We start from the raw sequence: 15,948 nt of genomic DNA on the forward strand, positions 1-15,948 counted from the left end.
CGGAATCGTACCTGGCAGCTTGTTCCTCGGCCGCCCCGTGCCAACATTATCACGGGCAAGTGGGTCTTTCGGCACAAGACTCGCCCGGATGGCACTCTCGAGCGCTACAAAGCTCGCTGGGTGGTTCCGGGCTTTCGGCAACGCGCGGGCGTGGACTTCACCGACACATTTGCCCCGGTTGTAAAACCGGGCACGATCCGCGCCGTGCTCCAGCTAGCCGTGTCCCGAGCATGGCCTGTGCATCAGTTGGACGTGTCCAACGCCTTCTTGCACGGCCACCTGGCTGAGCAGGTGTTCTGTGAGCAGCCCACCGGCTTCGTCGATGCCACGCATCCAGATCATGTGTGCTTGCTCTCCCGTTCTTTCTACGGGCTGAAGCAGGCACCTCGAGCCTGGTACCAGCGCATCGCTGCCTTCCTACAGACGCTCGGATTTACATCGACTCGCTCTGATGCGTCCCTCTTCGTGTATCATCACGAAGTTGACACGGCCTACTTGCTGTTGTACGTCGACGACATCATTCTGATGGCATCCACTGTCGCGCTCCTCCAGCGGCTCACTGCTCGTCTTCGTGATGAGTTTGCCCTGAAGGATTTGGGTCCTCTGCATTATTTTCTTGGCATTGAGGTGGTTCGACGGCCAGATGGGTTCTTCCTGCATCAGCAGCGCTATGCCCATGAGCTTCTCGAACGAGCTGGCATGCTTAACTGCAAGCCCGCTCCCACGCCAGTCGACACCAAGGCCAAGGTCTCCGCTTTGGAGGGTTCGCCTACATCGGATGCGGCCTTCTACCGCTCCATCGTGGGCGCCCTGCAGTACCTAACCCTGACGCGCCCCGACTTGCAGTATGCCGTTCAGCAGGTCTGTCTACACATGCATGCTCCGCGCGACTCTCACTGGACTCTGGTGAAGCGTATCCTCCGATACATACGCGGCAGCCAGTCTTTGGGACTTACGTTGACGGCTTCCGCCTCCACCGACCTCGTCGCCTACTCTGATGCGGACTGGGCTGGCTGCCCCGACACACGGCGCTCCACCTCGGGGTACTGTGTCTACCTTGGGCCGTCCCTGATCTCTTGGTCTTCCAAGCGACAGCCCACCGTCTCCCGCTCGAGTGCCGAGGCTGAGTATCGCGCAGTGGCTAACGCCGTTGCTGAATGCTCTTGGCTCCATCAGCTGCTCCAGGAGTTGCTTTGTGATGTTCACAAGGCCACGCTCGTCTACTGCGACAACGTCTCCGCCGTCTACCTCTCCGCCAACCCGGTCCATCATCGTCGAACGAAGCATATTGAGCTCGATATACACTTTGTTCGTGAGCAGGTGGCTCTTGGGCGCATCCGGGTCCTCCACGTCCCGACGGCGCAGCAGTTCGCCGACGTCATGACGAAAGGACTGCCTACTTCTGTTTTCGAGGAGTTCAGGTCCAGTCTTTGCGTCTCCGGCGACGCTTCGACTGCGGGTGGTGTTGAATATATGGTTTGTGCATGTATATTGTATAGTCTGGCCCACCTCCTAGTCTCTGTATAGTTGAGATTGTGGCCCACTTTGTACTCCATATATACGTGCGCTTTGCACCGATCAATATATCGTGAAGCATTGCCAAAACAATCGTTTCCAACAATCGCCAGTTCCACCAATGCCATGAACTTGATGAGAAAAGACCCGGTTTTCCAAAATCATTTGCTTTCCACTGACCACCCGAAGGAAATTGCTTTTGATAATCCACTGTCAACATCCCTGTAGTGATGTTTCCCTTGAACACAAACACCACTCCACTAGCTAGCTGCCGGTCATGCCCAGCTGATTTCCTCCCTCACTGTCCTACAAGCCCTTGTCTACACATCCCACAAGCTTGGCCACTGGACTGGGCCTGGTTAACTTGTCTACGCGTACGGGCAATTTTTCACGGGATGAGTTGGCACGGTATATGATTGAAAAATTAGGAGAAGGGGGCCACCGTGCAAATAAGGGAGAGATTAACATGAAGTTGTTTCCGTAGGTCGCTTTCCGCAGATGTATCCCGTAAGTGTAGGACTTTTGTTTTTGTCTCTAGTTTACGGCTGTGGTTTTCCCTTGGAGTTACTACCTGGGATCATGTGTTGTATTGTATAAGGCACACGTGGAAATTAAACTAAAATGATCAGATGGCCGAGTTGGTCTAAGGCGCCAGATTAAGGCTCTGGTCCGAAAGGGCGTGGGTTCAAATCCCACTCTGGTCAAGTATTTTTTGGTCCAAAAAAACATAGAGAATATTTTTGTTTTGTTCAAAAGAAAAAACATAGAGACATGTAGTAGTACCTTTTTCCCATGGAAATAAGAGACATACAGCACTTTTTTCCCATGGAAATCAGAGACATGCATTGACCGACTACTAAATCAGAGACATGCATTGACCGACTACTAAATCGAATTGCCACGAATTACTTCTGCTTCATACAAGGATCAAACCGCTCACATTACAGTCAAACCAAGGAAGGTTCAGATAGCACACCCACACACTACAGCACAAACCAATTCCTATCTTCAGACAAGGTGGCCAAGTCTTAACAAAGATGCATAACGAAACAGAAAGAGGCGCCGGGGAAATGAAGCAAGAAGAGACCTTCGGCGGCGACCAATGAAGGAGTTAGGCGGATATATGTAAATGCTGAGCTAAACACATACTACTCGATCATGCGCACATCCCAACCATAAATTCTAGAGCAATATTCTCTACTACTACTAGTGCAGATAAATTGGTCTTCTTGTTCTTCCTGTCAGTACATCCTGAAGAAGAAACGCGACGTGAGGTACGGCAATTCAGAAAGGACATCAAACTGAACTCTGTTGATACTTCAGAAAGGAGGCACGGCAATTTCGCAGCAATTTCCTCGCCACTGGCAACGGAAAGCAAAGCTCCCTGCCTAGATTCACGGTCTCCATTCATTTCAGCTTTGTGCGAATATGGCAAACTTGGACCGCTGGTCACAACTCACGACCGATACTTGGGAAATGGAGACGCTCCTGTACCAACTTTCACTTCGTGCCTTCATTGTTAGGCGATCGATCGACTTTCACACATATGAGAAATTCCAAGTTTGGAAAAATGTTTTGCACTAAATTACTACTCCCTCCGTCCCATAACATAAGAGCATCTCCAACAGCCGCGCTAAACTAGCGCCGCGCCGCAAAATAGGTCGTTTTAGCGCGCGCGCAACGCGTCAGATCGCTCCAGCGGGCGCGCAAAAACGGCGAGCGCGCTAAAACGGGTTGGGCGCGTGGACAAAAACAATTACCCGCGCGGCGTATTTCGGGCGCCCACTACAGCGCGCGGCACACTCGAGCGCTCGCACCCGCTCTTTCTCTCGCGCTTCCACCCCCGACCGGCCGCGCCGCCGCCGCCCGCGCACCCCGGCGACCGTCTCAGGCTTCCCCGGCCTATCCCCGCGCGCCCGCGCTTCCGCCCATCCCCTCCTAGTACCGCCGGCGCCCGCGCGCCTCCGTCGTCCGAGGAACAGCGCCCGAGCGCTCGCTGCCGCTCCGCGCCCGCAAGGTGTTTGACAAAACGCCTACAAGGTATGTATTGCTCAAACTTCATGAATTTGGTGCATGTTTTGAATTGTAGTTTTTATAGTATAGTATTGAACATTGTAGATGAGTTCGCCGTATGATTCTTCCGAAGAAGAATTTGATATGGAAGAGGAGGAGGATCTTGCAATGATCGTAGCTATGCATATCAATAAAAAACCGAAGCACGGTGGTTCGGTTATGGGTCGGGAGAAAATTTGGAGAGATAGGATTGATGCTCATAACAGATTGATGAAGAACTATTTCGTGGAGAATCCCACATACCCGGAGTCGTATTTTCGTCGCCGGTTTAGGATGAGCACCGACTTGTTCAGGCGCATTGCAGAGAAACTAGCGAGCCATGACCGGTTTTTTCAGCAAAGGAGGAATGCCGCTGGAGAGCTCGGGCATAGCACTTTTCTGAAGGTGACAGCCGCTTTGCGTATGTTGGCATACGGTATCCCGGCTGATCTAGTTGATGATCATTTGGCTATGGGTGAGAGCCAAGCCATCATGTGTGTCAAGCGCTTTGCAGTGGGAATTGTGCAAGTGTTTGGCGAGTAGTATTTGAGATCTCCCACTGCTGAAGACGCCGCAAGGCTATTGGCGATGAACAAAGCGCGCGGCTTTCCTGGCATGCTTGGCTCAATAGATTGCATGCATTGGAGTTGAAAGAATTGTCCAAAGACATGGCATGAGCAATTCCACGGCCAAAAAAAGGGTTCCACTATAATCCTTGAAGCGGTGGCCGATCAGGAGACTTGGATTTGGCATGCATTCTTTGGAATGCCTGGATCTTTGAATGATATCAATGTTGTCAACCGGTCACCACTGATGAATAAGATTGTAAACGGTGAGTTGCCACCTGTGCAGTTTGTAGCAAATGGCCGTACGTACAACTATGACTATTATCTAGCGGATGGCATCTATCCAAAGTGGCAAACCTTCGTGAAGCCGTTGAAAAAACCGGAAGGCAAAAAAAATCTTGATTTCCACAATGCTCAGGCGGCGGCTAGAAAAGATGTGGAGAGAGCATTTGGGATTTTGCAAGCCCAATTTGCTATTGTGAGAGGACCGGCAAGATTTTGGGATCAAAAAATGCTTTGGTACATCATGCACGCTTGTGTGATCATGCACAACATGATCATCGAGAATGAGCGTGGCCAAGATTTAGACTACTCACAGTATGAGCTATTGGGACATCCCGTGCGAGTGCGGCGGAGGGTTGAAAGGGTAGCCAGTTTTGTTGCCTCCTATCATGCCATTCGGCGTCCTGCAACGCACAAGGAACTTCAGAATGATCTAATTGAAGAGTGGTGGGCATGGCATGGACGGCAAAGAGCATGATGATATCTGCACTCGACATTGTATTGTTCATGAACTATTTGTTGTGTTGTAATAATTTATTTTGAACTATTTGTTGTTGTACTGAACGATAAACTATTTGTTTGAGTTGTAATGATTTATTTTGAACTATTTGTTATTGATTTTTATTTTGTTTGTTTGATCATTTTTGCTCATCTTCTTTGAAATGTACATGTGGTTTGTGCGGCGAGTACGCTGTATTTTTGCGCCCTGCTGGAGCGGCGCGCGCGCGCTGCATTATAGTGCCGCTGCTGGAGCCAGCGCAGGCGAGCGCGCAAAACCAGCCGCAGCGCGCGCACTAACAGGTTTTTTGCGCACGGTGCTTTAGCGCGGCTGTTGGAGATGCTCTAAGAACGTTTTTGACACTACACTAGTGTCAAAACGTATTATGGGACGGAGGGAGTACTACTTTACAATATGAATGGAAAGATACAACGGGGTCGACTGTGAGCAGATACGGCGAGCAGAAACGAAGGGGTAGGAAAAATGTAGCAATGGCCTATGGCCACTGCTAGTCTGCCACGCATTTGTTCACCTTTCTCTTTGCGCTCGCCCCACCTTTAGATTTTGCGCTCGCCCCACGCATTTGTTTCACCAAACAGCGTAGAACAATTGTTCTACGGTACTTGCTGCTGGTCATGCCTGGCTGATTCCCTCTCTGGCTGTCCTACTAGCAATTGCAAACCGTTGTCTACGCATACCACAAGCTTGGCCACTGGACTGGCCCTGGTTAACATGGAGAGCTTTTCAGACAGTACATGGCTCCTCCCACACAGCATACAGAACAACTCTTCAGTACAGTAGATCGTAGTTTTAATCTCTAGTTTATGACTATGGTTTTCCCTTTAGAGTTGATGGTACTTTCATTGTCTTGTCAGGCGTAGAGGTCTGTGGCCTGATGGGAGTTACTACCTGGGATAATGTACTGTCTTGTATACGGCACATGCGGAAAATAAACAAAAATGATTGGATGGCCGAGTTGGTCTAAGGCGCCAGATTAAGGCTCTGGTCCGAAAGGGCGTGGGTTCAAATCCCACTCCGGTCAAAAGTTATTCCTTTTTTTTCTGAAAAACATAGAAAAATAAGAGACAATTTTTTTCCTTTCAAAAACTACTCTTTTTGTTCTGAAAAACATTATTAGAGAAATAAGAGACAATTTTTTTCCTCTGCTTCATACAAGGATCAAACCGCTCACACTACCGTCAAACCAAAGAAAGGTTCGTCTAAAAAAAAAGGTTTACATATTTCATCAGAAGAAAAAGAGAGAAAAAAGCTTCAGATTGCACACCCACACACTACAGCACAAACCAATTCCTATCCTCAGACATGGTGGCCAAGTCTTGAACAAAAAGATGCATAACGAAACAGAAAGAGGCGCCGGGGAAATGAAGCAAGAAGAGACTGCTCACATTATATATATATATATATATATATATATATGCTGAGCTAAACACATACTACTCGATCATGCGCACACCACAACCTTAATTCTAGAGCATTATTCTCTACTAGTGCAGATAAACTTAATAACCAGATAAATTGGCCTTCTTGTTCTTCCTGTCCAGTGCATCCTGAAGAAGAAACGCGACATGGAAGCCCACGATGCTCACCACGGCCATGGGTATCATTGCCCAGGCGCTAATTTTTTTTAAATAATATATTTTTAAATAATTTTTATAAATATTACGCTGGATAAAAAAATTTCAAAAATAATACACCGTCGGCCCGCTGCAGGCCGATTGGGCCTAGTCGGCCCACAGCAGGCCGATTGGATTCCAGTCGGCCTACAGCTGGCCGACTGTTGGCCGATTGCGTCCTGTCGGCCCACTGTGGGCCGACTGGAACTAATTGGCTCGCTGTGGGCTAATTGTTTTTGCAAAAAAAGTAGGCATAAAAAATATATGTTTTAAAAAATGTTAATCATGTAATTAAAAAATGTTAAACGTGTATAAAAAAATGTTCCTGATGTATACAAAAAATGTATGATATATATGCAAAAATGTTGACATAAAAAATATGTTTTGAAAAGTGTTAAGCATGTAATTAAAAATTGTTAAATGTGTGTATAAAAAATGTTCCTTATTTATACAAAAAATATAGAATGTGTATGAAAAAAGTTGACACCAAAAAATTATGTTTGAAAAGTTGACATTTTTTCAAATACATGATTCAAAATTGTTAAATGTGTGTATAAAAAATGTTCCTTATCTACAAAAAAATTATAGAATGTGTATGAAAAAAAGTTGACACCCAAAAAATATGTTTGAAAAAAATGTTCTAGTTCTATACAAAAAGAGCAACCAATCATATTTTTTCACAACCTTAATTTATTTTTTGTCACCAACATAATTTTTTGGTGTCAACTTTTTTTCATACACATTCTATTTTTTTGTATAAATAAGGAACATTTTTTATACACACATTTAACAATTTTTAAATACATGATTAACACTTTTTAAAACATACTTTTTATGTCAACATTTTTGCATATATATTGTACATTTTTTGTATACATCAGAAACATTTTTTATACACGTTTAACATTTTTTAATTACATGATTAACATTTTTTTAAACATATATTTTTTATACCTATTTTTTGCAAAAACAATTAGCCCACAGCGGGCCAATTATCTCCAGTCGGCCCACAGTGGGCCGACAGGACCCAATCAGCCCACAGTGGGCCGACAAGGGCCAGTCGGCCAGCTGTAGGCCGACTGTTATCCAATCGGCCTGCTGTGGGCCGACTAGGCCCAGTCGGCCTGCAGCGGTCCGACGGTGTATTATTTTTGAAAAAAATTACCCAGTGTAATATTTATGAAAATTAATAAATAAAATGTATTATTTAAAAAAAATTAGCTGCCCAGGCCGGGATGCAGGACTGTTGTATCTTATGCATCGCTAGGATGCCGGCAGCATAATCAGAATTGCATCTAAATCACCCAATTGACATTAACTGAAGAGGTTTAGGGATCATTACATGTCACGGAGGTCGCCTGGGACAGCGGTGGCGTATGGCTCAGGTCTTCCTATCGCTGCAGCGGCTCTGGGTTGATGGGATTTGGAGGAGCTAGAGATCGTACGTGAACTGGTCAGGCGCACGAGGCCTAAACTTCCCTTCCTTTTTATGTAGCGTTGGCGACAGGGGACCCAAACCTGAGTTGGTTTTGGGCGCCCCTGATCAGGATGCGTTAGTTAGATCGAGGCTTATGCGTGCGTCGGCCTCTTTTTCTTAATGTTAATTTTTATCTTTTTTTCTGTTAAGCTATCAGATCTAGTGGCCCGTTAAGCCGTTAGATCAAACCAACAAGGAGTACAACCAGCCGAGATAGCCGTCGGACGGCTTGCACGCAGCAGCGGCTCGTCGCCGCCATCCAGCTTTTGTCGCAGGTGGCTTGGCAGCAGCACGGCGTCGACGACATAGACGGCGAGGGGGCCCTCTTCGGACACCGTCTTGGTCTCCCTGACCCCAGCGTGGCTCCCGCAACTACCCTCTGTCGCACTCTTTTAGTGCAGAGTCATGCCCACGACCTGAGGCGCCGATGACTTAGCAGGGGCTCTTCGCCATCCTCATCCTCGTCAGCGGCGACATCAGCAGCCATGAACACCGGCTCCTCCGGCGCGAAGGACGTGTGCGCAGGGCCGAAGTCGTTGATGCCTCGAAACTCAACCAGGGGCACTTGGCCCGGCTCGTCGTCGTGAGTGGAGATGTCGGCGATGAGCAGCGGCTCCTCCGCCGCGACTGACGCGCGCCCACGGCCCTGGTCATCGATGCCTCGGAGCTCGAGCAGGGGCAGCCCCGCCTCGTCCTCGCCGCCCGCTGCAGCACCCCCAGAGACGACGAGCAAAAAAGGTGCGGCCATCGCGCCGGCACGACTGCACCTAGAGAGCGCGTGGGAGGGGAGTTGCCGAGTGGCTACTGGTAGTTGCAGTGGGCGAGCTAGGCTGGTAGTTGCAGTGCATTGCAGGGGGTGTGGCAGCGAGGGTGGAGTATTTATACACGGTGAAGGAGGTTGTCAGACATAGGAATGGCGAGGTAGGAACTCCATGATCCGGAAGGGAAGGGGCGAGGAAGCAAGGGCTATACGTGTCGGTCGCCCATAGGGTAGAGAAGCTCTACCCCAAGCGTGTTTTATCTCCCTCCTAACTTCATGCTGTCACCACTATGAGTGAATGAAGTCAACACAAAAACTGTGTCGGTGTGTCTTGGTATAATTAAGGTTACTCTAGGGTTTTGGGTTTAGGGAACGTGCAATGACTAATGCTATTCCTTCCTAAAGTCGATCAACACAATAGTTTCCCACATGACATCACCATCAGGTACACGTGTTTTTCCGGATCCACTCGGAACTTGAGCCGGAGCGCTTAGCCCGCCTCACCGTCGTCCGTGGAGACATCGGCCATGCACCAGCTCCTCCGGCGCGTTGGACGCGTGCCCATGCGTGGTAGCAACAGGCCTAAGGTGTGCGACTGTAGGAAGTTGTGGAAGCATTCCCACTCCTCCTTAGAGGAGCCACGTCTATATACTGACTCAAGGCAGGAACAACTCCTTGTCTTGGCGTACAAGGAGGGTCGATCTCTAGGATATGATCTGTAGCGGGAGAGAGAGATCACGTGGTTACGGGAGAGAAATAGAGATAGACTTGAGTTTGAGATTACAACAGAATATACCTATATGTCTAACATCCTTCCTTAATCTCAACTACCCTAAATTAAGATTGTTCCTGAAAGCTTCAAATGACTTTATTGGCAAGGGTTCAGTGAAGCCATCTGCAACTTGATCTTTGAAAGGAATGAAGTGTATCTTCAACTTCTTGTCAGCAACCCTTTCTCGTATAAAATGAAAGTGAGGCAAGTCCTGCGTGGGTGATGGCCATGGTGGGATAGACAATGTTGCTTCTTCGTGGACCCTTCGTGGGTGGAGCCCTTCGTGGACTCGCGCAACCATTACCCTTCATGGGTTGAAGTCTCCACCAACGTGGATGTATGATAGCACCACCTATCGAAACCACGCCAAAAATCTCCGAGTCTCCAATTGCGTTTGCACACTTCAATCCTATCCCTTTGCTTTCTTGCAAATTGCATGCTTTACTTTCCGCTGCTCATATACTCTTGCCATGTTTGCTTGAAATATATTGTGAATGCTTAAACTTGTGCTAAAACTCCACCTCAACTTGAAGAACTTAAAAGCTGTCACTTTTGCTTGTTGAGTGTCTAACCACCCCCCCCCCCCTTCTAGACACCTCTTCTCAATCCTTTCAGCCACGGCGCGGGCGTCTACTGGAGTGGGCTTGACAGCTGATGTGTGCGGCTCGTGGCGCTCCTGATTGTGGCCGAGAGGAAGATCTGCGAGCTCGCAGCCACGGGGAGGTTGGTTTGTTGGGTTGTTCGCTCCAGCTTATGCGGGTCTTAGGTGGACCACAACAGCTCGACTACGCCGGCGATGTGCTGCGGCAGTGGCAGAGTAGTCAACTTGGACGGTGTGGCCCCAATCCGGAGGGCAGGGATGGAGTTGCGCGACAATTCAAAAGAAATTCCAGCCCGTATTAGGTCGGTGCTGGCGGCGATGGCGCCCGTGGGTGTCGTTTTCCTCCTTGGAGGAATCGCCAAGGTATGCCGGCATCTCCCTCACTCGCCCATGGGATTGGCAGATGTCTTCGGGTGAAAGCCTAGGTTCGGAGTTGAACCGGCGTGATGGCGGCGTCCTCATCGTCGCTACTCTGTTGGGAGCATCGCGCTTGAAGGCCGAGTCTTGAGGTTTCTTGTTGCGCTACTTTCGGTGCTCGCTGTTGTCCAAGGTGAGCTTTAGAGGCGCAATGTACATCACAGCCGGCGAGTCCAAGACGGTGGCTTTAGTGTATCGACCAAGTCCCGCCATCTACTTGCCACCTCCTTTTTGGCATCAAGGGTGGATGGTGCGTCCACAAGGAAGTATAGTTGGAGTTGGCTGTCTTCGGAGGTGTCTAGCGCTGGTCGAGGCGCGGCAATGTTGCTTGGTTTTGGTCAGAGTCTTTTTGCTTTGTAGTTGTGTTGTTGGTGGTGGTTGTTTTCGGGCTAGCACCGGTGTGAAGTTTGTGCTACATTTGTTGTCCGCAACAAGTTGTAGTCGACTTGTAATTGAAGTTCTGTCTTTTATAAAAATATGATACGCATTCGCGTACTCTCGAAAAAAATATGAAGAACTTTTCAGATAGTACATTCAAATTTATCCTCCCACACAGCATACAGAACAACTCTTCAGTACAGTAGATCGTAGTTTTAATCTCTAGTTTACAACTATGGTTTTCCCTTAGCAGTTGATGGTAGTTGCATTGTCTTGTGCGTAGAGGTCTGTGGCCTGATGGGAGTTACCTGGGATCATATACTGTATTGTATATGGCACATGCGGAAAATAAACAAAAAATGATCGGATGGCCGAGTTGGTCTAAGGCGCCAGATTAAGGCTCTGGTCCGAAAGGGCGTGGGTTCAAATCCCACTCCGGTCAAAAGTTATTCCTTTTTTTTCTGAAAAACATAGAAAAATAAGAGACAATTTTTTTCCTTTCAAAATCAAGAGTGCATCGATGCGCATCAGAGACATGCATTTACCAGCTACGAAGTCAAATTGCCACGATTTACTTCTGCTTCATACAAGGATCAAACCGCTCACACTACCGTCAAACCAAAGAATGGTTTAGATCGACTAAAAAAGGTAGAAAAAGGTTCTGATAGCACATACCCACACACTACAGCAGAAAAGCATTTCCTATCTTCAAGACCGGGTGGCCATGCCGTTCTCAGTCTTGAACAAAGATGCATAACGAAACAGAAGATGGGGGAAATGAAGCAAGAAGAGACCGTCGGCGTCGGCGACAAAGGAAGGAGTTAGGCTTGAGCCTGCGGAGGCGCCTGGGCATGGTGCAACCGGGACCAGAGGACCCAGAGCAGCCCGACCGCCGACGCCGCAGCGAGAGCCCCGCCGGCACATGCCGTCCCGTCGGCGGCGAGCTGGTACGACGCGCACACGGGCGTGGCGACGAGGTCCACGATTAGCGCGGAGGACGCCGCTCCGACGGCGACAAACGCGATCAGCCACTGGAGCACGATCAGGACGACCAGGAGCGTGACATCGGCCGGCGGGGGCGGCGGCTGCTGCTGCTGCTCGTACTTCAGCCAGCACGACTCGACCAGCAGCAGCAACGCACCAACTGGGACGGCCAGCAGCAGCAGCAGCATGCATAACCTCCTGAAAATTTCGAATAGTTTGTCATGCATTTGGTATGACGAGAGCCAGCCGTTGATCCATCAGCGAAACTACATACTAGAAAGATTATACGGTGGAAATGTGCTTAACTGGTGTGGGTCCTCGAGCGTGAACTGGATCACCCCGGGGACGCACTCCTCCGCGAGGACGGCCAAGACAAGCGCCGTGACGTCGAGGGCGAGGCTGCCGCCGCCGCAGACGACGATGAACCACCCTGCTGCAGCCATATGAACGAACCTAGCTGGAAGCGAGTGTGAGTCTGTGAGATGGCGAACGCGACACTTTCCACCCTTGCTTGCAGGCTTGGTTACAAGTTGTTGGCAAACACATGGATCGCTTGGCTGTCGAGCCCTCTTGAAGCCCCGGGTGCTGAGGTGTTTCCTTTCTTGGCTCCTGGGTGTTTTCAAGCCATGCACCTCTGCTCACCTTGATCCGGAATACATGACAACGTGCATGATGGTTAGTGGGCTGGACTAGCCGGTAGAACAAATCTAGCTATGACCACTGCCACACTTATTGTCACCTTTCGCTCTTTTCTTTACCTTGCACACTATACATCTATACTGAACGTTTGTGAGCTGCACACGGTGTAATTGTGTGAACATATGGAAGTCAATGTCAGTTACCTTGTTCAGTCGTTTTGGATCATTGATATTTCTGAAGCACGGCACTCCGCAGTTTCCTTTACCCCGGCCCAAAGCAAAGCCGTGGAGGTCGATTCATCCATTTTTACCTTTGTGCAACCAGCGTCCCATGCGAGCAACAAGATTTTTTTCAGAAAAGTTTGACTTCATTATTTCATTTTTCTCTAGAAACTCCGCACAATGATCAAGTGACAACTTTCAGATTTCCTCGGTGAAGCGATCCACCACTAGGCATGGACACCAAGGATCTACGGTAGCGAATGAACTTCTGTTAGCTCGACCTATGATAAAATGGTGACCAGATGTTTCAGAATTAGAAGAGAGCATCGAACATATAATAAACACGGGGAACTAGAGCAAAGTCTACCCCCTTGATAGCCGCCGACGAGTCCGTGGATTTGCCTCCTCACTGCATGTCACCCTGGTGGCTAGTGGCGACTTTGTGCCTCGGCTCTGGCTAGTAGATAGGTTATGATTTAGTCCTCACAGGAGCGGCGTTCGGACGGATGGTGATGCTTAATATTCAAGGTTGATCTTTTAGGCTCTGATCCTCCTCGAGTTCATTCGTCGGGGATGGATTAGACAGAGATCCGGTGTAAATTTACACCGGCTCCTAAGGGCGACGAGGTTATGGTTTCTCACCGTGTGTATGAGATGGACATAATTTGTATCAAATTCTTTGATCGATGCAAGAGGGTTCAACGATGACCGTTACAGTCCCTAGACGTTGGTCTAAGGGGCACGTGTACGAAGACTGCTCGCCTGTCATTCAGAAGGTCATACCGGCGAGGCCGCCGCGTCACCATATCACTATTCCAGTGCCGATCTCGCTGCCTTCTTATGTTGACACCTACCTTAGTCGCGCATGCGAGTCTTCCCTTGCGTGGACACCTTCTCATGCCACCAAGTCGGACCTCGCTTGCACCCAGATGACGAGGAAACAAGCACCGCCGGCGCCAGATCTAGAAACTATGGGGCGGGGGGAGGGTAGACAGAATATCATAAGTAGGTGGAAGGAGGCCGAAATTTTGTATTGGGTGGGTAGGAAATTGGGTCAACGACGCCTCATATTTGTTGTGTCCTTATATGATACTTGTTGTTGAGTATATGTGTTATGTGCATATTGTATATTGGGCCCGCCTCCTAGTTCTTTGTATAGTTGAGGTCCATGGCCCACCTTTGTACATTATATATACTTGCCATCGTGCAATTATCACATCTTACATGGTATCAGTTTTTAGGTTTTTATTCTCGTCTTCCGCTGCCACCGCCGCCGCCGCGCGCTCCTCCCGCGCCGCCGCCGCCGCCACCGCCCCGCCGCCGCTCGCGCGCTCCTTCCGCGTCGGTCGCCGCCACCATCCCCCTGCCGCCGCGCCTCCCCGTCCTCCACGCGCCACCGCACCATCTCCGCTCACCCCAAGCCGGTCTCCACCCGCGACCCCTACCCACGCTACCCCACGTCGCCAGCGTCACTTGCTACCCCGATCCACGCTGCATCGAGCCGATCGCCCGCTGTCGCCACCTGCCACTGAGTCGATCACCCGCTGAGCAAATCGCCTCGCCCGCTGTCGCCACCCGCCTCGTTTCCTGATGTCGCCACCCGCCTCGTTGCGCGCTGCTGCCAACCTAGCCAGCCCCGCGCCGCGTCAACTCCATCCTCACGCCGCGTCCACGCCTGCCCCGCGCCGCGTCAACTACGGCGTCGCCCTTCCCATTGTTGCATCGTACATCACATATACTCGCCTTCAGCCGCGCGTCGCTCCTACCACCAGCCCCGCCTGCCAGTCGCACGTCGCTACTGCCTCCAGCCACTGCCACCCGCGTCACCGAAGCCTCCTGCTGCTGCCGCCCAACCACGCCGATTGCCGCCGTCGGACCAGCAATGGCGTCACCAGGCCCTCCCGCCGCCGCCTCTGCCGTCCCGCCGTCGGCACCCTACGGTGCGGCCCGCCGCCATACGGGGCGGCCACCACCTACGATGTGCCCGTTCCCATGTACGAGAATCCTACGTACGAGTGATGACCCACAAGTATAGGGGATCTATCGTAGTCCTTTCGATAAGTAAGAGTGTCGAACCCAACGAGGAGCAGCAGGAAATGACAAGCGGTTTTCAGTAAGGTATTCTCTGCAAGCACTGAAATTGTAGGTAGCAGATAGTTTTGTGATAAGATAATTTGTAACGGGTAACAAGTAATGAAAGTAAATAAAGTGCAGCAAGGTGGCACAATCCTTTTTATAGAAAAGGACAAGCCTGGACAATTTCTTATAATGAGAAAAGCGCTCCCGAGGACACATGGGAATTATCGTCAAGCTAGTTTTCATCACTCTTATATGATTCGCGTTCGGTACTTTGATAATTTGATATGTGGGTGGACCGGTGCTTGGGTACTGCCCTTCCTTGGACAAGCATCCCACTTATGATTTACCCCTATTGCAAGCATCCGCAACTACAAAAAAAGTATTAAGGTAAACCTAACCATAGCATGAAACTAGTGGATCCAAATCAGCCCCTTATGAAGCAACGCATAAACTAGGGTTTAAGCTTCTGTCACTCTAGCAACCCATCATCTACTTATTACTTCCCAATGCCTTCCTCTAGGCCCAAATAATGGTGAAGTGTCATGTAGTCAACGTTCACATAACACCACTAGAGGAGAGAAAACATACATCTCATCAAAATATCGAACGAAGACCAAATTCACATGATTACTAATAGCAAGACTTCACCCATGTTCTCATGAACAAACGTAACTACTCACAAAGCATATTCATGTTCATGATCAGAGGAGTATTAATATGCATTAATGATCTGAACATATGATCTTCCACCAAGTAAACCAATTTGCATCAACTACAAGGAGTAATCAACACTACTAGCAACCCACAGGTACCAATTTGTGGTTTTGATACAAGATTGGATACAAGAGATGAACTAGGATTTTGAGAGGAGATGGTGTTGGTGAAGATGTTGATGGAGATTGACCCCCTCCTGATGAGAGGATCGTTGGTGATGATGATGGTGATGATTTCCCACTCCCGGAGGGAAGTTTCCCCAGCAGAACAGCTTTGCCGGAGCCCTAGATTGGTTCCGCCAAGGTTCCGCCTCGTGGCGGCGGAGTTTCGTCCCGTAAGCTTGCTTCTGATTTTTTTT

The 15,948-nt window shown here is 49.4% G+C and overlaps 2 protein-coding genes and 3 non-coding genes across 5 annotated transcripts; 3 read left to right on the forward strand and 2 right to left on the reverse strand.

The window, feature by feature from the left end:
- The first annotated feature begins 2,138 nt into the window (after window positions 1-2,138).
- On the forward strand, window positions 2,139-2,219 carry TRNAL-AAG (transfer RNA leucine (anticodon AAG)). Its single transcript has one exon. It is a non-coding gene; the product is annotated as a tRNA-Leu (tRNA).
- A 3,656-nt stretch (window positions 2,220-5,875) lies between these two features.
- On the forward strand, window positions 5,876-5,956 carry TRNAL-AAG (transfer RNA leucine (anticodon AAG)). The gene has a single exon. It is a non-coding gene; the product is annotated as a tRNA-Leu (tRNA).
- A 2,436-nt stretch (window positions 5,957-8,392) lies between these two features.
- LOC123040978 (uncharacterized) lies at window positions 8,393-8,844 on the reverse strand. Its single transcript, XM_044463686.1, has one exon. It carries the CDS (start codon window positions 8,771-8,773, stop codon window positions 8,429-8,431), a length of 345 nt encoding a protein of 114 aa, XP_044319621.1. The 5' UTR covers window positions 8,774-8,844; the 3' UTR covers window positions 8,393-8,428.
- A 2,470-nt stretch (window positions 8,845-11,314) lies between these two features.
- Window positions 11,315-11,395, forward strand: TRNAL-AAG (transfer RNA leucine (anticodon AAG)). The gene has a single exon. It is a non-coding gene; the product is annotated as a tRNA-Leu (tRNA).
- A 60-nt stretch (window positions 11,396-11,455) lies between these two features.
- Window positions 11,456-12,509, reverse strand: LOC123040979 (uncharacterized). Its single transcript, XM_044463687.1, has 2 exons — window positions 12,244-12,509; window positions 11,456-12,135 (listed from the first exon to the last, which is right to left on the reverse strand). Exons 1-2 carry the CDS (start codon window positions 12,378-12,380, stop codon window positions 11,775-11,777), a joined length of 498 nt encoding a protein of 165 aa, XP_044319622.1. The 5' UTR covers window positions 12,381-12,509; the 3' UTR covers window positions 11,456-11,774.
- Window positions 12,510-15,948: the final 3,439 nt, after the last annotated feature.

This window comes from Triticum aestivum, chromosome 2B (assembly GCF_018294505.1).
Source record: "Triticum aestivum cultivar Chinese Spring chromosome 2B, IWGSC CS RefSeq v2.1, whole genome shotgun sequence".
NCBI classification, from domain to species: domain Eukaryota; kingdom Viridiplantae; phylum Streptophyta; class Magnoliopsida; order Poales; family Poaceae; genus Triticum; species Triticum aestivum.